Source organism: Paramisgurnus dabryanus, chromosome 21 (assembly GCF_030506205.2).
Source record: "Paramisgurnus dabryanus chromosome 21, PD_genome_1.1, whole genome shotgun sequence".
In the NCBI taxonomy this organism is placed as follows: Eukaryota; Metazoa; Chordata; class Actinopteri; order Cypriniformes; family Cobitidae; genus Paramisgurnus; species Paramisgurnus dabryanus.
This window is the reverse complement of record NC_133357.1, coordinates 9,853,979-9,869,918: the sequence shown is the minus strand read 5'-3', so window position 1 is coordinate 9,869,918 and position 15,940 is coordinate 9,853,979. Positions and strand designations below refer to the sequence as shown.

The window sequence follows — 15,940 nt, the reverse complement described above, 5'->3', positions numbered from 1 at the left end:
AAAACTTTTACATTTTTCTTCACAAATTCCTTGGGTCTTAAAAGCAAATTTAAAACTTTATAACAAGCATTTAAGTCTGTGATGATTACACAACAAGGCTACAAACATAGCACAAGTTTATTTGTATAATATTTGGAGGAAACGGGTTGTTCACGTCGCATGCAGTGATCCATTGTTATGCTGCAGAAATTTCCTCCCACAAGATAAATCAGTGCATCCTGTTTTTGGCCTGTTATGATAGAGATCGGGAGCCAAAGTATGTGTAAATGTAAAGTTGCTTTAACTACATTTTGTTTTCAGTGCAGGGGATGAAGTTTAATTTTTAATTGTATGTACTTAAACCACCCAAAGTTTTTTATCAGTCATTTATGATGTCTTTAATCCTTACCAAAGTAATACTATTCCAAAACACTGGATTGTGTCTCAATCCAAGTGTTAACAGGTTAAATCAAATGATTTTTGAGTTATTGTGTTTTCATATTATTATGATGCATGGGGTTGGCAAGTTTTTGTCATTTGTGTCTGCCGTGTTTAATTTTTAATAGTTGATACTGATGTTTTCAATTTATATGTCCCACAGAACATAGGAAAGGCTCTTCGCTACAGTTGGAAATGTCTGATGCTGGGTCTGCAGAATTTCTCTGTTGGATACTCCACCACATTTTCTGCTGGTGCAACAATTGTTCCAGATTTTCACACAGGAGCAGCTTGGGGTTGAATGAAACCGTGACCAGATATTTATACTTCAATGACAGCTAAATCTACCATATACCTTCATATATGGACTAATTAATTTGGTTTTACAGATGCAGATCCAAAAATGCATTACATCTGCTTTAGGCAGCCACTTATTGTGGAAATTTTCATAAGCCTAATGGCTCTGTTATAGCTATAAAATAAGAGATATCTCCTTTTGCTTTTTTAATTTTGTGTTTATGTAAATTATGAAAGTTTATGAAAAGTCTGAAAGTAATTAATGTGAATTAAAAGATTTGAATGACATTTTATGGATATAAAAGAGGCTTTGCTTGTTATAAAGGAATTTGAATGTTATATGAAAGTGATGAAGCCTAATATAAGGACAAGTGTTTTTAAACAGTTACTAAAGTGGGAGATTTTAAAGACCGTTATATGCAAAGCTTTGTTTGCTTTGATGTCATTTAAACTGATACAGGAAGTTAAGGTGGGACATATTAAGTGGCTCCTCCCCCTTTTAAAATAGATTGTAGTGTTTAGTTTACCTCACAACCTGGAATCTGATCGAGAATGATGTCATTAAAATATGAATTTTTAAATGCTTGTATTATTTCTAAATGGGAATTTTGTCAGTATTTTAGTTTATTGATATCTTATGACTATTCATACTAAAAGCCAAAACTTCAATTTTGATTTCATGGTGACTTTAAGAAGAAGAAGGAAAGGACAGTTTGACAGAGACGAAAAATGCAGTTGTGATTATGATAAAGGATTAAAATTTATTTCCATAAATGCTTTTCTGGCCAATGCAAACATTAAATTTAAATTTAAACTGTCTGTAAGTTTTAGGTCTGTGTGCCGTGATAGTTCACTTAAAACAGATTCATAAAATTAATAAAAAAAATAACATTACAACTGTGTGTTTCTTTGATTATTACTAAAATGATTAGTGATGACTGCACGTAAGAGAGTATGCAGACATCCTCCAGTACAGTAGGTGGCGCTGTTTACCTCTCAAGTCTAGTATGTGACGTCACTGAGACCAGCGAGAGAACCCGTGAAGCCATCATGGCGGGATTAATGAAATGTGAAGCTGGTTTGCATATCGAAACTGTTAGAGTCCGTGTTTTTTTGATTACTGTATTATTTTGTCTTCAGTTTTTACATCAACCGTTAGGTAAGCATTCAGAAAACATGGCTTTAGCCATCGCATTATATTTATATGGCTATTTATAGAAAGTTGTTCAGGACAGTTATCAAAGCTAATTGTTGTTAGCGTATTAAGTATATTGTTCATCAGATGAAAAGTCTGTAAAAGCTAATGCTTTTAATAAAATTATGCGTGTTTTGACAATTGGAAAATATAATCTCAGAAACAAAGTTGTGTACTTACTGGACTTTTTGACAGGCTTGTTTTCTGTCTATCATCATACCAAATTATTCTTTGATTTTCCTTTTTTGTTCAGGTGCCACCCGTCCCATCATAGAAGTTAAAGATGGACAAGACATTAAATTGCAGGGTGCACATCATTTTTGCTACAATAATACCATTGTACCTGGGTGGAGGGAAACGTGGACTAGAATACAGGTATTAAAGGATTGTCACGGTGATAATTTGTAATGTTACAGTTTAGATTGTTGATGAGAGCCCCTCCCCCTTATTTGATTGACAGGTAAGAGTATGGAGCACAATAAAGCTGAAGGTGACAGTGGTAAATGATGAGCAGGACCTGCAGGAGCTTGAGCATTTCAGCATCTGGCAACTCGTGCAGTACTTTATCCGTGAACAGACCAATGAGTCTACAGTGAGCGTCAATCTGTTTAACAACAAGACATGTTTTCGGGTGGACCCCTCAGACTCGCGAACACTCTATACTGTACAACCCAGTCGACGTGAGTTGAAAGAAACATGCCATTAAAAATACATTGACGCATGGCTCTGACAATCAGAATTAATGCTCACAGTTGATTAAGTAAAATTAAATTCACCTACTTTTAAGTGCCCCTTCTCTTATACTTTTTGAGGTTTAGGGTTACAATAATCTATTGGGAAAAAAACTTCCTGATAGTCTTTCAGATTATATTGCATAATACAGACTTTATACTCCGATATGATCCGGCTTGTTTTGAAGATTTATTTTGTCCTTTTTCAGATTTTGACATCTACCTGTTTTTGGTGTTTCTGGCTGGAATTCTTCTGTTCTTTTATGCAGACATGCTTAGCAGGTAAAACAGTGATATTGAAACAGTTTGTTTATGCACTGCATACTTTACATTCTAACATCTAGATGCATTTTCGTGATGAGAAAAATGACCTAAGAAAATAAATCTAGTTTTTAGACAAAAAATAAAAAAATATTGAATTTGTGCTTAAAACAAGCAAAAAAATCTGCCAATTGGGTAAAAAATTTGATTTTTTTTCCCTTCTTTAATTAAGTGTTAAAGAAAAAAGTAAACTTATTTAAAGATTTTTTTTCTTTCCCCTTTAGCAAATTTTTTTGCTTGATTTAAGCGCAAACTCACTTAAATATGATATTTTTTCTTTTATTTTATTAGGTTATTTTGCTCATCAAGAAAAAGCATCTTGATTTAAAAGAATTTAGATATTTGTACTGAAAACAAGACAAAAATACTAGGCAAGAAAATAATTTTTTGCAATGTGTTCATGCTGTAGCTTTAACTTAGCTTTAAGTTAAAATAATTTCTGGGGCGATATTCAACTACTTAGACATCTGCCAATATCAATAGATACTGATAATTTAGCTTTTTACTTCTTGTTTTAAAATATGATGTTAATAACGATGATTATAGGCAGATACATCAATGTATGCCTACTTTAAAGCGGACATATCATCAAAATCTGACTTTTCCATGTTTAAGCGCTATAATTGCGTCCTCAGTGGTTCTATCAACCTAGAAAATGTGAAAAAGATCAACCCAGTAAAGTTTTGGTAAACCATTCTCTGCAAGCACATGAAAAAATAGGTCATTGAAATTTGACTTCTGACATCATAAGGGGATCTCATTATAATAATACCGCCCCTTAATCTGCACTTTTCAACCACAACAATGCTATTTAGTGCAGAGAGAGAGAGAAAAATAATTGACAGCACAATTGAGTTTCAATTTCAACATACCACCATCATTGTGATCAGTGTTTGGATTTCATCAGCTCATTTGCATTTTAAAGGACACATCTCTTTTAAATGGATGTTTAGTCTTTCAAATGCATCAATTTATTAATTTGCATGGAGTCACAGTTCAGGTTTTTAGTGAGACATGATGTATAAACAAATCTCTTAATCTTTTCTTCATAGGAGTCAAGTGTTTTACTACTCTGCAGGCATGAGCACCGGGATGATCGCCTCCCTCATCATCATCATCTTTGTCCTTAGCCGTTTTTTACCGAAGGTTAGGATCCCTCACATTCAGCAGTCTATACAAAACACTTTTCTCTTTAACCACCCAGCACTCTAAGATTTGACATGACCACAATTTGGTTTCTTAAAGAAAATACAACAGCCTGCTTTGTTTAGCAAGTGTATGAGAGATCTTATGAAATCTTTTGATTGTGTATTTTTTTGGCCTGTAGAAAATGCCAGTCTATGCTCTGCTTATGGGAGGCTGGTCTTTCGCTTTGTACATCATCCAGCTGGTATTCCGGAACTTGCAGCTGATTCTTAAAGAGCACTGGCTTTTGGCCATTGGTAAGAGACCACATTTTAAAATATTTTTCTTACATTGTAGCCTCTTATGGAACGGCTGAAAATCCACAAGGGGGCGCATTTGTTCCTCAGACGTTGCACAATAAACATGACATCCGAATATATTCATTATAAATCGTGAATGAAAAGTGAGATTCGAGCGAATGTCTGTTAGTGAACTTATTGTATACACTATTTATATCGTAATTCGGTCAGAAACGTCAAGATTGTGAGATGAACAAATCGTTTTGGATTAAAAGGCTTGGATATTCCATTTCCTTGGACTTTTGGGGATTTATGAACAATTTGTTTTGGACAATTTTACCGAAGCGGATAAAGGAAAGATTTTGAAGGTAAGTAAATATCCTAAATCGGCGCCGCCCGGTTCAGGTAACTAACAACTAGATTACAGTTTTATGAGTGCTAAAAATCATATTATGCTTTCTGTGTGCGCTTATTGGAATCCCGAAAGTCTAAGCTTTACAACGATGTGCCGCATGACCGTATATTTTGAAGATTTAATGCTTCAAAGTTACAATGACGTAATGCAGCCTCACGTGCAAGGGAGGGGGTGTGCCGTGTACGGCACAGTGTTCCTTATCAGGTTAAATGCACAATATGTAAAAATTTAAGTAGTAGATCCAAAAATTGTTAATTAATTTCTGCTTTGAAAATTACATATTGTGACTTTAACCTTGGAAAAGGTAATAATACCTAATTTTACTGATTAATAATATTTTTCCAATCTGATTCATTGTTTAATTTTTTGTATATATATTTGTATGTTTAGGTTATGCCACCATTGTTGGGTTTGTCAGTTTCGCAGTGTGTTACCGCTACGGTCCCCTGGTGGAAGAGCGAAGTATCAATATCCTGTCCTGGACGCTACAGATATTCGGCCTTCTGCTCGTCTACGCAGGAATTCAGGTTCAACCTGTGGCTCTGGCTGTCATGCTGGCTGCGTTCTGCTCTAAGAACCTGGAGTACCCTTTTACAGTGTCTCTCGCATTGTATAAGTTAGTTGTTTTTTTATTAAGATAAAGTATTGAGTGTTATGCTATGCATTTTATTTATTTGGTCCAAACTGTGATGTCTTAAAGGAAACTAATGCCAAGGAAACCAGAGCCACGACATTTGCTGACAGAAGAGGAATATCAGAGGCAAGGAGAGGCTGAGACTCAAAAAGCTTTAGATGAGCTCAGAAAATACTGCAGCAGTCCAGAGTTCAACACCTGGAAAACTGTCTCTAGACTTCAGTCACCTAAGCGGTATAAAAGAAAATATTCTAGACACTAATACATTACATAAATAATAAATTCCTTTATAAAATAAACAATGTACAATTAAACTAGGAAAGTAAAAAGGTCAGTTTTGATTTCTCTTAGTTACACTTCTGTTGCATGCACAGGTTTGCTGACTTCATCGAGGGCTCTCCTCATCTGCTCTCCAATGAGGTTTCAGTTCACACCCAGGAGTACAGGCCGAATGGGTCGTTTCTCGAAGATGACCTTTTTTCTACCGATGAAGAAAATTTAGAAGAGGAGGAGGAGGGATGGGAAACAGATGACGATGTAAAGTCACCACAAAGGAACAATACGCGGGTGATAAAATGAGGCCGTTGGAAAAGGTTCGAAACAAAACGTTTAAGCAGATCAAGTCTGTTTATGTGAAATCTTTACTGTTCTTCTATAGGCAACCAATGGAGGCTTTCACTCATGACTGCAAAACGAAGGCGATCGAATTGGCACACAAAGCTGAACACCAGCTAGCACGTGGTATTCATTTCTGATCCTTTTGTGATCAGATATGGTACTACATTGTTATTGTGACTTCAGAGAAAGGCGACAAGTTGTTTGATATTAATTTTCTTTACAAAATCTTTTTTTTTTTTTTTAATCCCGAGTTTAAGTTTGAACTTTAGTAAGGATATTTGATTCATCCTGTCGGATGGGACTGTGAAAGCCGTTGCTTTGCCCTGTTACGTGGATTTTATTTTATTTAATGTGTTTTATGATTTGTTGTGCATTGTTTTTTGGTTATGTTTTGTTTTTATGTTAAATTAAGGCCCAGGCACATGCATGTGAATGTCAGTACTTAAGTTGAACAGAAGGGGTACAAATGTAAAGACTTTAAGTGCTGTTGACTGGAGCCAAATGGTTATTTTATTTTTGTATGAATGAGCAATAAAAGCATAATTGTTAAGTTGTGGAGCATTTTACTGATTTTATTGATGCATAAGCTAAAGCCCTTTGTAAATTTAGAAATTGTTTTATCTTTGCAACCACATGGTGGCAGCATAAAACAATATTGGTTTTAGATTATCACAATGATTTGTGCTTGGATTAAGTTAACAGGCTCTTTCAAAGTGTTGATTTAATGCAGTTATTTAAGAGAGGATGAAGATCAAGTCATATAAAACAGCTTTTCTTTGAGCTAATGGTGATTAAGAATTTTTTTTTAAAATTGTATGTGAGCAAAAGGAATGAAACTCACCTGCACTAACTTTAACTTCAAAGGCTTCACTATTCTTAAACATTTAAGTCTGTGATCTCAAAATCCCCTGTCATACCATGAGATGATTTCATACTATTTCACTTTGTCTAAACTCAACTATGGAAAGTTTATGTATTATCCATCGGTGCTTTTTTTTATATGTTTAAAATGCATATCAGATCTTGCACAAATAATTATGTCATTCCATTAAATGAGTTTCATTAATGACCCTAAAAAGACCTAAATGCTTGAAATGAGTAACCCAAATGTAAAAACACATTACATAATGTTTCTTTAATACACATTTACGCATTTCAAAGCAACTTATCGTGCTTGATCATGTGTGTTCCCAAACCCACAACCTTGCTCTCCCAATTGAGCTACAGGAGCATTTAATATATAAGTTGGACCATATTTTAAAATAAAAACCAGCCAACAACGGTCCACCATGCGTAGTAACCTCCATTACTCTTTTAAAACCATTCCAAAAATCTTCCCAGTTCATAATTTTGAACGAATACCCAAAGTATCCAAAGCTGTTTACCTCCACTATTTCCAAAAGAATAGACTCTTACTCTTTGTAGGTAGCACCAATATTTTTTTTTTACTTTTCCGTGGGGCCATGAAAACAAAACACATGTTGTTAATTTTATTCACCCTAAATTTGATTTTTTTACTGATCTCTACCAAACGGTTGAGCTGTCCATCAAGGGTCAATGTCCAAAATGTAAAAAAAAGTATCTGATGTAAAAAAAAAATTTTTAAGGTAAAGTTCACCCCAAAATGGAAATTCTGTCATCATTTACAAACTCTCATGTTGTTACAAACATGTATACATTTCTTTGTTCTGATGAACACGAAGGAAGATATTTTGAGGAATGTTTGTTACCAAACCGATCATTGGCTCCATTCACTTCCATAGTATTCTTTGTTCATTTAAAGGTATAGTTTACCCAAAAATTTAAATTCTGTCATTTTCCCGTCTTCATGTTTTAAACTTGCATAAGTTTCTTTTTTCTGATGAACACAAAAGAAGATATTTTGATAAATGATTGTAAGCACACAGCTGATGTAATCATTGACTTCTATAGTAGGAAAACAAATATTATAAAAGTATTGTGATGAATAAAGAAGAAAATATTTAGATAAATGATGGTAAGCACACAGTTGAAGATACCCAGTGAATTCCTCATAAAAAAACAAACGGTGCTATATAGCACCAAAACTGTTGCTTTGGATCGTAACCATAGAAGAACCGTTTTTAGTGCCATATAGCACCGGTGAAGCACCTGTGTAGAACCATATAGGGGACATATAGCACCACTATAGCACCACATATGGTTCTACAAAGCACTATTATGGTTCTACACAGGTGCTTCACTGGTGCATCACCGGTGCTATATGGCACTAAAAACGGTTCTTTTATGATTAGTAATTCACGTCTCAGAATTACTTTTATAATTTATAATGTTTTAGTTTGATTAAAATTCGAAGTTTGAGATAAGTTTGAAAATTTGTTCTTTAAACTGCCAAAGAAATGATTATTTTGAGAGACTTAAAGGTTCTCTCATGATATCACTGCAAAGAACCTTATTCAGCACCTTTATCTGTAAGAGCACTTTCTCAAATCTGTTACAAAATAACCAAGCAATAATAAATATCTGGTTGGAAATCTTTTGAGGGCCCCCTGTGGGCCCCTAATTGAGTAATAAGTGTGTGTCAGGGTAAAACATTGACTCACTCGTGTTCTTAGTAAATTAATTTGTAAATCACAAAGTTATAATCCACACCATCTAGCCAAATTCGACGTAGTTCCAAATTAACCGCTGTTTTACGGCTAATCACCTCTTGGTCATCTTTATACAAATGATGTGGTGCGATTGACCTTCACTGCTCACGGTAGGCCTTTCTGATGACATGCTTGAACAGGAACTTGAAGAAAGCAGAATTGGGGAAACATTTTTTTTGTAGCCTGTAACAGCATCTCTAGAGTAATCTCACCTCAGCTGTTGGTTGACTCTGAAAAGCATTCACAGCTGTGGGCGAGAGATATTGCACCCTTCCTTGTGCTTCTTCCTCTGCAGGTTATGCAAATGCTGTTTGCATTCCAGCAGTGACTTCAGCGGTGGTCCCCAGTTACTTGCACATGATTACACAGTACTGAGGAATATTTGCATACGCTTCTGTGGTAAACAGACAGAATGCGTTGTATACGGTAGGCAAATCTCCGGCACAGGTGGGATGAGGGCACTATTCCCCTCCTCTGTCTTCTTCCCTGAAATGCAGTAAGTTTGTTAGCATTTGGGAGACACCTAAGTCTGTAGGTGGAGATTCCTGACTATCACCTGATCCCTCTTTTTGGGCTTGCCCCTGTCTCTATGTAGGTGTTAGATGTAAAACTCCTGGATTTCCCCCGGTACACCTTCGCAACTTATCCAAATGCGAATCCATGCGAATCCTCGGATTTACCATAGAACTGATGTCGTGAGAGCGCTACATGTAATGCTTCCTCCTGGATTATTCCCACTCCTTCCCTGTTTAGTTTCCTCGGATGTTTAAAGTGAAAAGTAAGGATTCCCATGTAAACTTTTGACCTGCATGAGGTTACAGTTTTCATCAAGATTTTCGAATATGATGCAACATTATAATTTTTTGATCTGAGCAATTGTGATTATTACAAATACATATAAAAAATATCTATGACACACTTCCATAAAATGGTAAATGTCATTTCCTTGACTATTGATGTATATGCATGCACATGGATCTGCATATCATGCCATCAGATCTGTTGGGAAACTTTTTCATATTAGTCCAAATAACTTAAAGGCTTTAAATGGATTTTAATTATAAGAGTGCAACACAATAAGACTTGGTTCTTAAACCTGTACACATGTTAAAAAAAAGACAATTGTTCCCACACAATTGAGCATGGCAATAATGTCGAATAGGAATGCTTCATGACACTGAAAGCAACTAAATGAATAAATAAAGAAATTCAACGATCTCGAATCGAACCTGCTAAAAGTTCACTAAAGGATACCGTTGAACATTGAACTTCATACAGTAGACTGTTTACCATATCACATTTAGACAATATCACACATCCATATTGTGCATTTTTGTAGCAAATGAAATGAATAATTCATAATCAAAACAGCATTCAACATAAGACCCTAGACAAGCAGTGTAAAGAAAAAAAAAGATTCTGATCAGACATGTAATAATGCTACATGCCTATTGAATATTACGATTTAATACTGTCATCTTTCTATCTTTTGACTTGACAATGACAGCGCTTATAGTAAGAAACAGGCTTATGCAAATATAACCATAATAACGTTGATTTAAGCAGATAATGACCAATGTGATGATATAGAGAAATAGAGACAGACCGAACATAAGATTAAAACGCCACATATTGAATAAACCTGAGCCTGAAAGACCTTTTTTTTTAAATACGTATACTTGAGTCCAGTGCAGTTTTGGTTCCTTAAGGCCTTGAGGCTGTGGACCACAGAAGCATCATTAGGACAAACATCAGTCATCTCAACTCCATGATGCTTTCTCCCCTTCATCTAGGGGGTGAAGTGTAAGATCAGTATTTGTTTATGCCAAACAGACGAACGCCGTGAAACTGAGGCAGTTTGGGAAGGATGACAGTTAGTAGTGAGCCTGTGTTGACTAGGAAATGGGCAGTGTCGTATTTGGTGTAGAAGCTGGCCAGAATGTGCCTACAAGGAGAATATATAATGAGATATTTAAGATAATTAAATGTAATGATTAGCAAATAATATACATACATCTACATATGTACATAACTAGATATTATAGCAGAACCAAAATCCCACAACAGTTTGCTACGTTATCTAATACAAGTCATAACCTTTTGGTAACTTCTATCACGTGCATGCCAGTTTTTTCTTTGTCTGTCAGTTGTAAGAAAAGGTCTCATATGAATATGAATTATGACTCACAGTACAATAGGTGAGATGGTGAGGAATTTTCTGGATGATGTGAACTGAACTCCGTAGTCCATTTGTTCCCAGTGAGTGAGCAAACGCGCCTTGCCCTGGTCAGGTGTTTCAAACGGAGTGCCTTTGACCGTGTGCAAAAACAGATACATTGCCTGGACAGCAAAAAAGTGAGTTAACACTGAAACAATGAAATGAGAACTATACTGAAGTTTGATGTGCCTTTACATAATCTGTCATTTAGCTGACACCAGTGGCGGCTGATGAGTTCTTTTTTTGAGGGCGCATGTATGTAGCTTGTCATGTGTGTGTGTTCTGCGCTTTCAGAGATCGTGTGTGCATCACGTGTCATGCCAAAATAAGTGCCTGCTGCAGACGCGTCTAAAGGGTTTATGATAAATGAGACGCTCGCGTTTGCCAAATACTCGCATAATCTCATGCGTAATCAGAGTTTAGTGTTAAGGAAGTGTCTAGCGTGTATTTTGGGAACGTCTCTTTTATCATACACGGTTTTGACGTGTGTGCAGCTGGCACTTATTTTGACAAAACACCTGATGCACACAGGATCTCTTTTGACACGCAGGACACATATTTTGGAAAAGGGAACCACACACGTGACAATCCGAACACTTATTTTGAATTCTCGAGCTGCCACTGGCTGACACATCAATTTTTTTACAGAAATTATTATTTTGTTATGGCCTGTAACATCTGTGTGATCCATACCAAATTATTAAATAAAAAAGCAGAAAAAAAAGAATTTGCCCACAAATGTACCTGTAATTATATAAATCACCCACATGTTAAAACCAATGAGACATGCTGCCATATTTGAATATAGCATTTGGTTTGGTTCTGCATCACTAAATAATTAAAAAAATATATATTATTTTTTACGGTGACGCATTCAGCCTATCAACTAAAAGCAGTGCTGTAATGTCAACATATTTTCATTGCTAAGGCTTTAGCTGTAATTGAATTAATCGAACAATCATTATTTGTTTGTATAACTAAAATCAGGGTTCCCACACCTCAGTTAACTTTAAATTCAAGGACCTTTCAAGGACTTTCCAGGTCCAATACCCTCAAATTCAAGGACTAAATGTGGGGAAACATTTCAAGTGAGAGCAAGATTACATCGTGTTACATTTTAAGATACATTGTTACAGTTCCCTTTCCGGTGACACTTTGGGGATACCTCCAGGGGTAATGTGTCTGAATGCGTATATCAAATTCAACCAATGGTGAGGCTTAACGACAAAGACAGGGTGACGGGGGAGCCAGGAAGTAAATCGCTATCTGAAATATTGCCAAAGACAGCGTTACAGGGATGCAGGAAGTATGGCAAGAGAGACGCAGCGCCTCGTTCCCTTCTCAGTGAACAACAGTTACATACGTAACCCGAGACGTTTTCATTTGTCAAACACGACTTTGCAAAAAATAATTTTGGTATGAATCAACATTCGCATACAGAAGATATAAGCATTTAAAGCGAACAGTTTAGCACGCTTAAAAAGTCTAATAGATTCAAGCACTTTCAATGACCTGTATCTATGTTTGTATATTTTCAAAAACCCAGGGCCTTGAATTTTTCCTCCAGATTCACAAACTTTCAAGGATTTCAAAGACCTGTGGGAACCCTGTAAAATATTGATTAAATATTGCTAATATTTGATTGCATAACTCAAATATTTGATTGATTACTACGATATTTTGAACATGTAATTACATAACCTTTACAATGGTCATATTATACCTTCTAAAAGAGAACCACAGTACTTTTTACGGGCTATAGCCGTAGCCATTGCAAACAATGTTTATGTATTGGATGACTGGGCGTGCTGTATTGACATGTTGACATTAACCTGTGTTTATAAACTGTACAGTGGCGGCTCGTGACTGGTCTTCCGAAGGGTGCAAATTCAAAATTTTAGTTCTGAGTGTCATGTGTGTTGCTTGTGTTTTCATAATGTGTGTTTGTTGCGTCATGTAAACCATGTGCATCACGCATTTTGTCAAAATAAGTGCCTGCTGCACACGCGTCAAAACCGTTTATGATAAAAGAGACGCTCATGTTCACAAAATACACGCAAGACACTCCCTAAACAGTAAACTCTGATTACGCATGAGAATATGCGAGTATCTGGCAAACGCAAGCGTCTATTTTATTATAAACTCTTTTGACGCATCTGCAGCAGGCACTTATTTTGACAAGACACGTGATGCACATAGGTTCACTCGACGCGCCGAACACATATTTTGAAATGACGAACCACACACATGACGGGCTACATACATGTTGTGACGAACACTGGAATATATATATATACATAGAGGGTGCCCCAAGGAAAAAAGGTATAGAGCATAAAATCAAAGCAAATAAATGATACATTTTCATTTTTGAGTTAACTTCTCTTTTATGAGTCAAGAGTGAAAGATTTATGTACTGACCAGGTTGTGTATGACATTGGTGAGGGTCCATACTACGGGCACACTGAGGAAGGGGATACTGAGTAAGACTACATGCAGGACAGTGGTCAGCAGCAGGTAGGCCAGCCAGATGCCCCGGCTGTTCATTACCCGGGTGTTTGGGTTCACCTCGCTGTGAGCAACGCCCACATTCATCCTGAATAAAACACAATAACCATGGTATCCTTAATGCAAACACCCAAACCTATTACATACAAATAAGGATGCCCTTTAAACAAAGCGTACTACATAAATTAGCCCACTCACTTTACAATGAGTACGTGAAAGCATGCTGTACCAGACTAACCAAACATAACGAAGTCTGTTTTAATTTGGTTCATTTATAAGTGAACGAGATCAGTATGTACTTTGCAGGGTCATAATTCGTAGTTTGTTCAACACGTAGGCTGTGTTGATATCTGAACGCTGTTAGCTATCAGGCTAATAGACTCGGTACTGATCAAGATACGATGAGATAAACGCCGCTACATATAAAATGTGACATAAAAAGACATATAAAGAGTCAAGTAAAAAGTAAACGTCAAGCAAGTGATGTGAGCGTTTCAAAATACAGGTTAAACCTAATTAAAGTGTTGTAAATAAAGAGCTAATGTTGTCATATGACAGCCACCCACCTTGCGAAGTAACCAGGAAATAGAGAGAGTCCGGCTGTGTTTCAAAATCTAGTGTGCTGCCTACATGGACGACATTTTTACTACGTCACACACGCGCAAAATTGCTATCTAAGTAGGGGACGTAGTAGATTTTTAAACACGGCCTACATCTTCCTTTTCGACCTCTGACTCGTCTCTACATCAAAAAGCACGAGACTAAATATACTTAAATAAATGTAATTTCCAATTAAATAAAAATACTGTAATGTTTGTTTAAATACACTACTTTTTTTATAAAAAATATGTTTAATAAAAACATCTACTTTTTGTGAGAGTTTTGTTGTGTGTATTTTTTATCATTTTGTTTTACATTACGTGTTGCTGTTTACTATGCTGTTGTACTTGTTGCGTTCAATGTTGAACAAAATTATATTTATTTATTTATATATTTTTTCATGTTATTTATTTTGTATAAAACGGTTTGATTAACAATTATTTTATAAGAGATATCTGGACTCCAGAGATTTTTTTTATATTCTAACATTTTTTATACTGTAAGTCCAGGAAAAAAACTTTGGCCATGTTTGAATGATATCAGTAATCAATAAAAATGGCAGTATACTTAAAAAAAATGTTTTTGTGTGATTTAAAGGGTCTGCTGATGATAACTAAACTTTATTATAGTTAAAAATTATTGAGAAGAGTGTGTATATAGAATAAATTATAGCCTATACATAAATTATGTTTTTTAAATATATATATATATATGTGTTGTTGGTTAAGCATCACGAGATCATGAGTTCAATCCCCAGAAATAAACTATCATCAAAAAATTATCTCTTTTAGCAGTAATAAATCAATAATGTAATTTCAAATGTGCTCATCTTGTGTGTTAGTTGGTAAACCAAGTTCCTTTTTTAAAGTAGTGACATCACCATTGAGACAATACACACATGGTAATGTGTTTTTGGTTGTTAACCACAGCACCTCAGAGTTGGGACATATTTTGTAGGAAGCTTCACACAGAGTAGCGCAAATGTTTATGGAAATCACATCTTCCCTCTCCATTTACAGAGAGCTGTTGACTTCAGACTGGGAAATTTAGCCACATCAGTTTTGTCATTTCCTTGTTGATAAGAGTAAAAGCAATTTCAGCTTGGTTCTTCAATTCATTTTTTTTTGTTCTCTCCAGGAATAAAGACAACTTCAACATATTCAGTTTGAAACATAATGTATAATACTCATGTATTTATTAGTTACAAATAAATTAGTTATTAGAATGCATACATTCATACAGTTACACATTGTGTAAAACACTAATTGTAAAATAACTACATAAATAAATAAGGGTACAATAAATAGTTTAATAAATATATAAATTAAAATAAAACAATAGTACTCATTTTATATCTGACTTTTATCTACTATTATATCCATGAGAACCTTTTTAGGTGCAGCAAAAGCTGTTTTAACAGTATGATCAACATGATCTGAATATCTATTCTCTCTCTTTCCTCTTGACTTAACACTGTTTATCCTCAACTTTTGGTGCGGCCGGGGAAGCCAAAAAAGAGAAAACACGTGCAGACATGATGGAAAAGGAGTAGAGCCTTTCTACGCTGTCCCGACAAAGAGCAATGGTACCCATGTCCACAGTGACTGGGATAACAGGGTCATCCACCACTGGTTGCTGTAGATCAAACAAGAGCAATGCAATATTAGAGGTGTATTATTAATAGCTATCTGAAACTAACATAACTGCCACAGAGCATTTTTATAATGTAATGAAAAAAATCCTATAGCAACTATAGGAGCAGAGAAGTACAAAAGACATTAGAAACTATAAGGCAACATACCTTCAGGACCTTCAAAAGGTCTCTGGTGATATCTCCGACTTCACTGGCCTGCTCTCTCCAATTACTGCAAGCTGGATTCTTAAACACACCATCATTGTGAAATATTTCTGTGTAGTTTTTCAGGGCAAGGATGA

General features: G+C 35.5%; 2 protein-coding genes across 3 annotated transcripts; one reads left to right on the top strand and one right to left on the bottom strand.

Moving 5' to 3' along the window:
- Positions 1 to 735: 735 nt before the first annotated feature.
- nemp1 (nuclear envelope integral membrane protein 1) lies at positions 736 to 6,605 on the top strand. Its single transcript, XM_065285449.2, has 10 exons — positions 736 to 1,873; positions 2,163 to 2,284; positions 2,370 to 2,589; positions 2,850 to 2,922; positions 4,014 to 4,107; positions 4,289 to 4,403; positions 5,191 to 5,416; positions 5,501 to 5,668; positions 5,809 to 6,001; positions 6,093 to 6,605. The coding sequence occupies exons 1-10, from the start codon at positions 1,669 to 1,671 to the stop codon at positions 6,117 to 6,119; spliced, it is 1,443 nt and encodes a 480-aa protein (XP_065141521.1). The 5' UTR covers positions 736 to 1,668; the 3' UTR covers positions 6,120 to 6,605.
- A 3,111-nt stretch (positions 6,606 to 9,716) lies between these two features.
- ormdl2 (ORMDL sphingolipid biosynthesis regulator 2) lies at positions 9,717 to 14,000 on the bottom strand. 2 transcript variants are annotated; one of them, XM_065285447.1, is made up of 4 exons: positions 13,972 to 14,000; positions 13,319 to 13,493; positions 10,871 to 11,022; positions 9,717 to 10,627 (listed from the first exon to the last, which is right to left on the bottom strand). In XM_065285447.1, exons 2-4 carry the CDS (start codon positions 13,490 to 13,492, stop codon positions 10,492 to 10,494), a joined length of 462 nt encoding a protein of 153 aa, XP_065141519.1. In that variant the 5' UTR covers position 13,493; positions 13,972 to 14,000; the 3' UTR covers positions 9,717 to 10,491. The 2 variants fall into 2 exon arrangements, with proteins under 2 accessions (XP_065141519.1, XP_065141520.1); XM_065285448.2 differs by lacking the exon at positions 13,972 to 14,000 and adding an exon at positions 13,604 to 13,939.
- Positions 14,001 to 15,940: the final 1,940 nt, after the last annotated feature.

What these genes read in the sequence shown, in the direction of transcription:
- ormdl2 (XM_065285447.1), bottom strand. Translation starts at nt 13,492, where the DNA reads ATGAATGTGGGCGTTGCTCACAGCGAGGTGAACCCAAACACCCGGGTA. An exon ending in CCAATGTCATACACAACCTG is followed by an intron (nt 11,023 to 13,318) that starts GTCAGTACATAA and finishes TTTGCTGTCCAG; the next exon opens with GCAATGTATCTGTTTTTGCA. An exon ending in ACCATCTCACCTATTGTACT is followed by an intron (nt 10,628 to 10,870) that starts GTGAGTCATAAT and finishes TTCTCCTTGTAG; the next exon opens with GCACATTCTGGCCAGCTTCT.
- nemp1 (XM_065285449.2), top strand. Translation starts at nt 1,669, where the DNA reads ATGCAGACATCCTCCAGTACAGTAGGTGGCGCTGTTTACCTCTCAAGT. An exon ending in AAACGTGGACTAGAATACAG is followed by an intron (nt 2,285 to 2,369) that starts GTATTAAAGGAT and finishes TTTGATTGACAG; the next exon opens with GTAAGAGTATGGAGCACAAT. An exon ending in TACTGTACAACCCAGTCGAC is followed by an intron (nt 2,590 to 2,849) that starts GTGAGTTGAAAG and finishes GTCCTTTTTCAG; the next exon opens with ATTTTGACATCTACCTGTTT.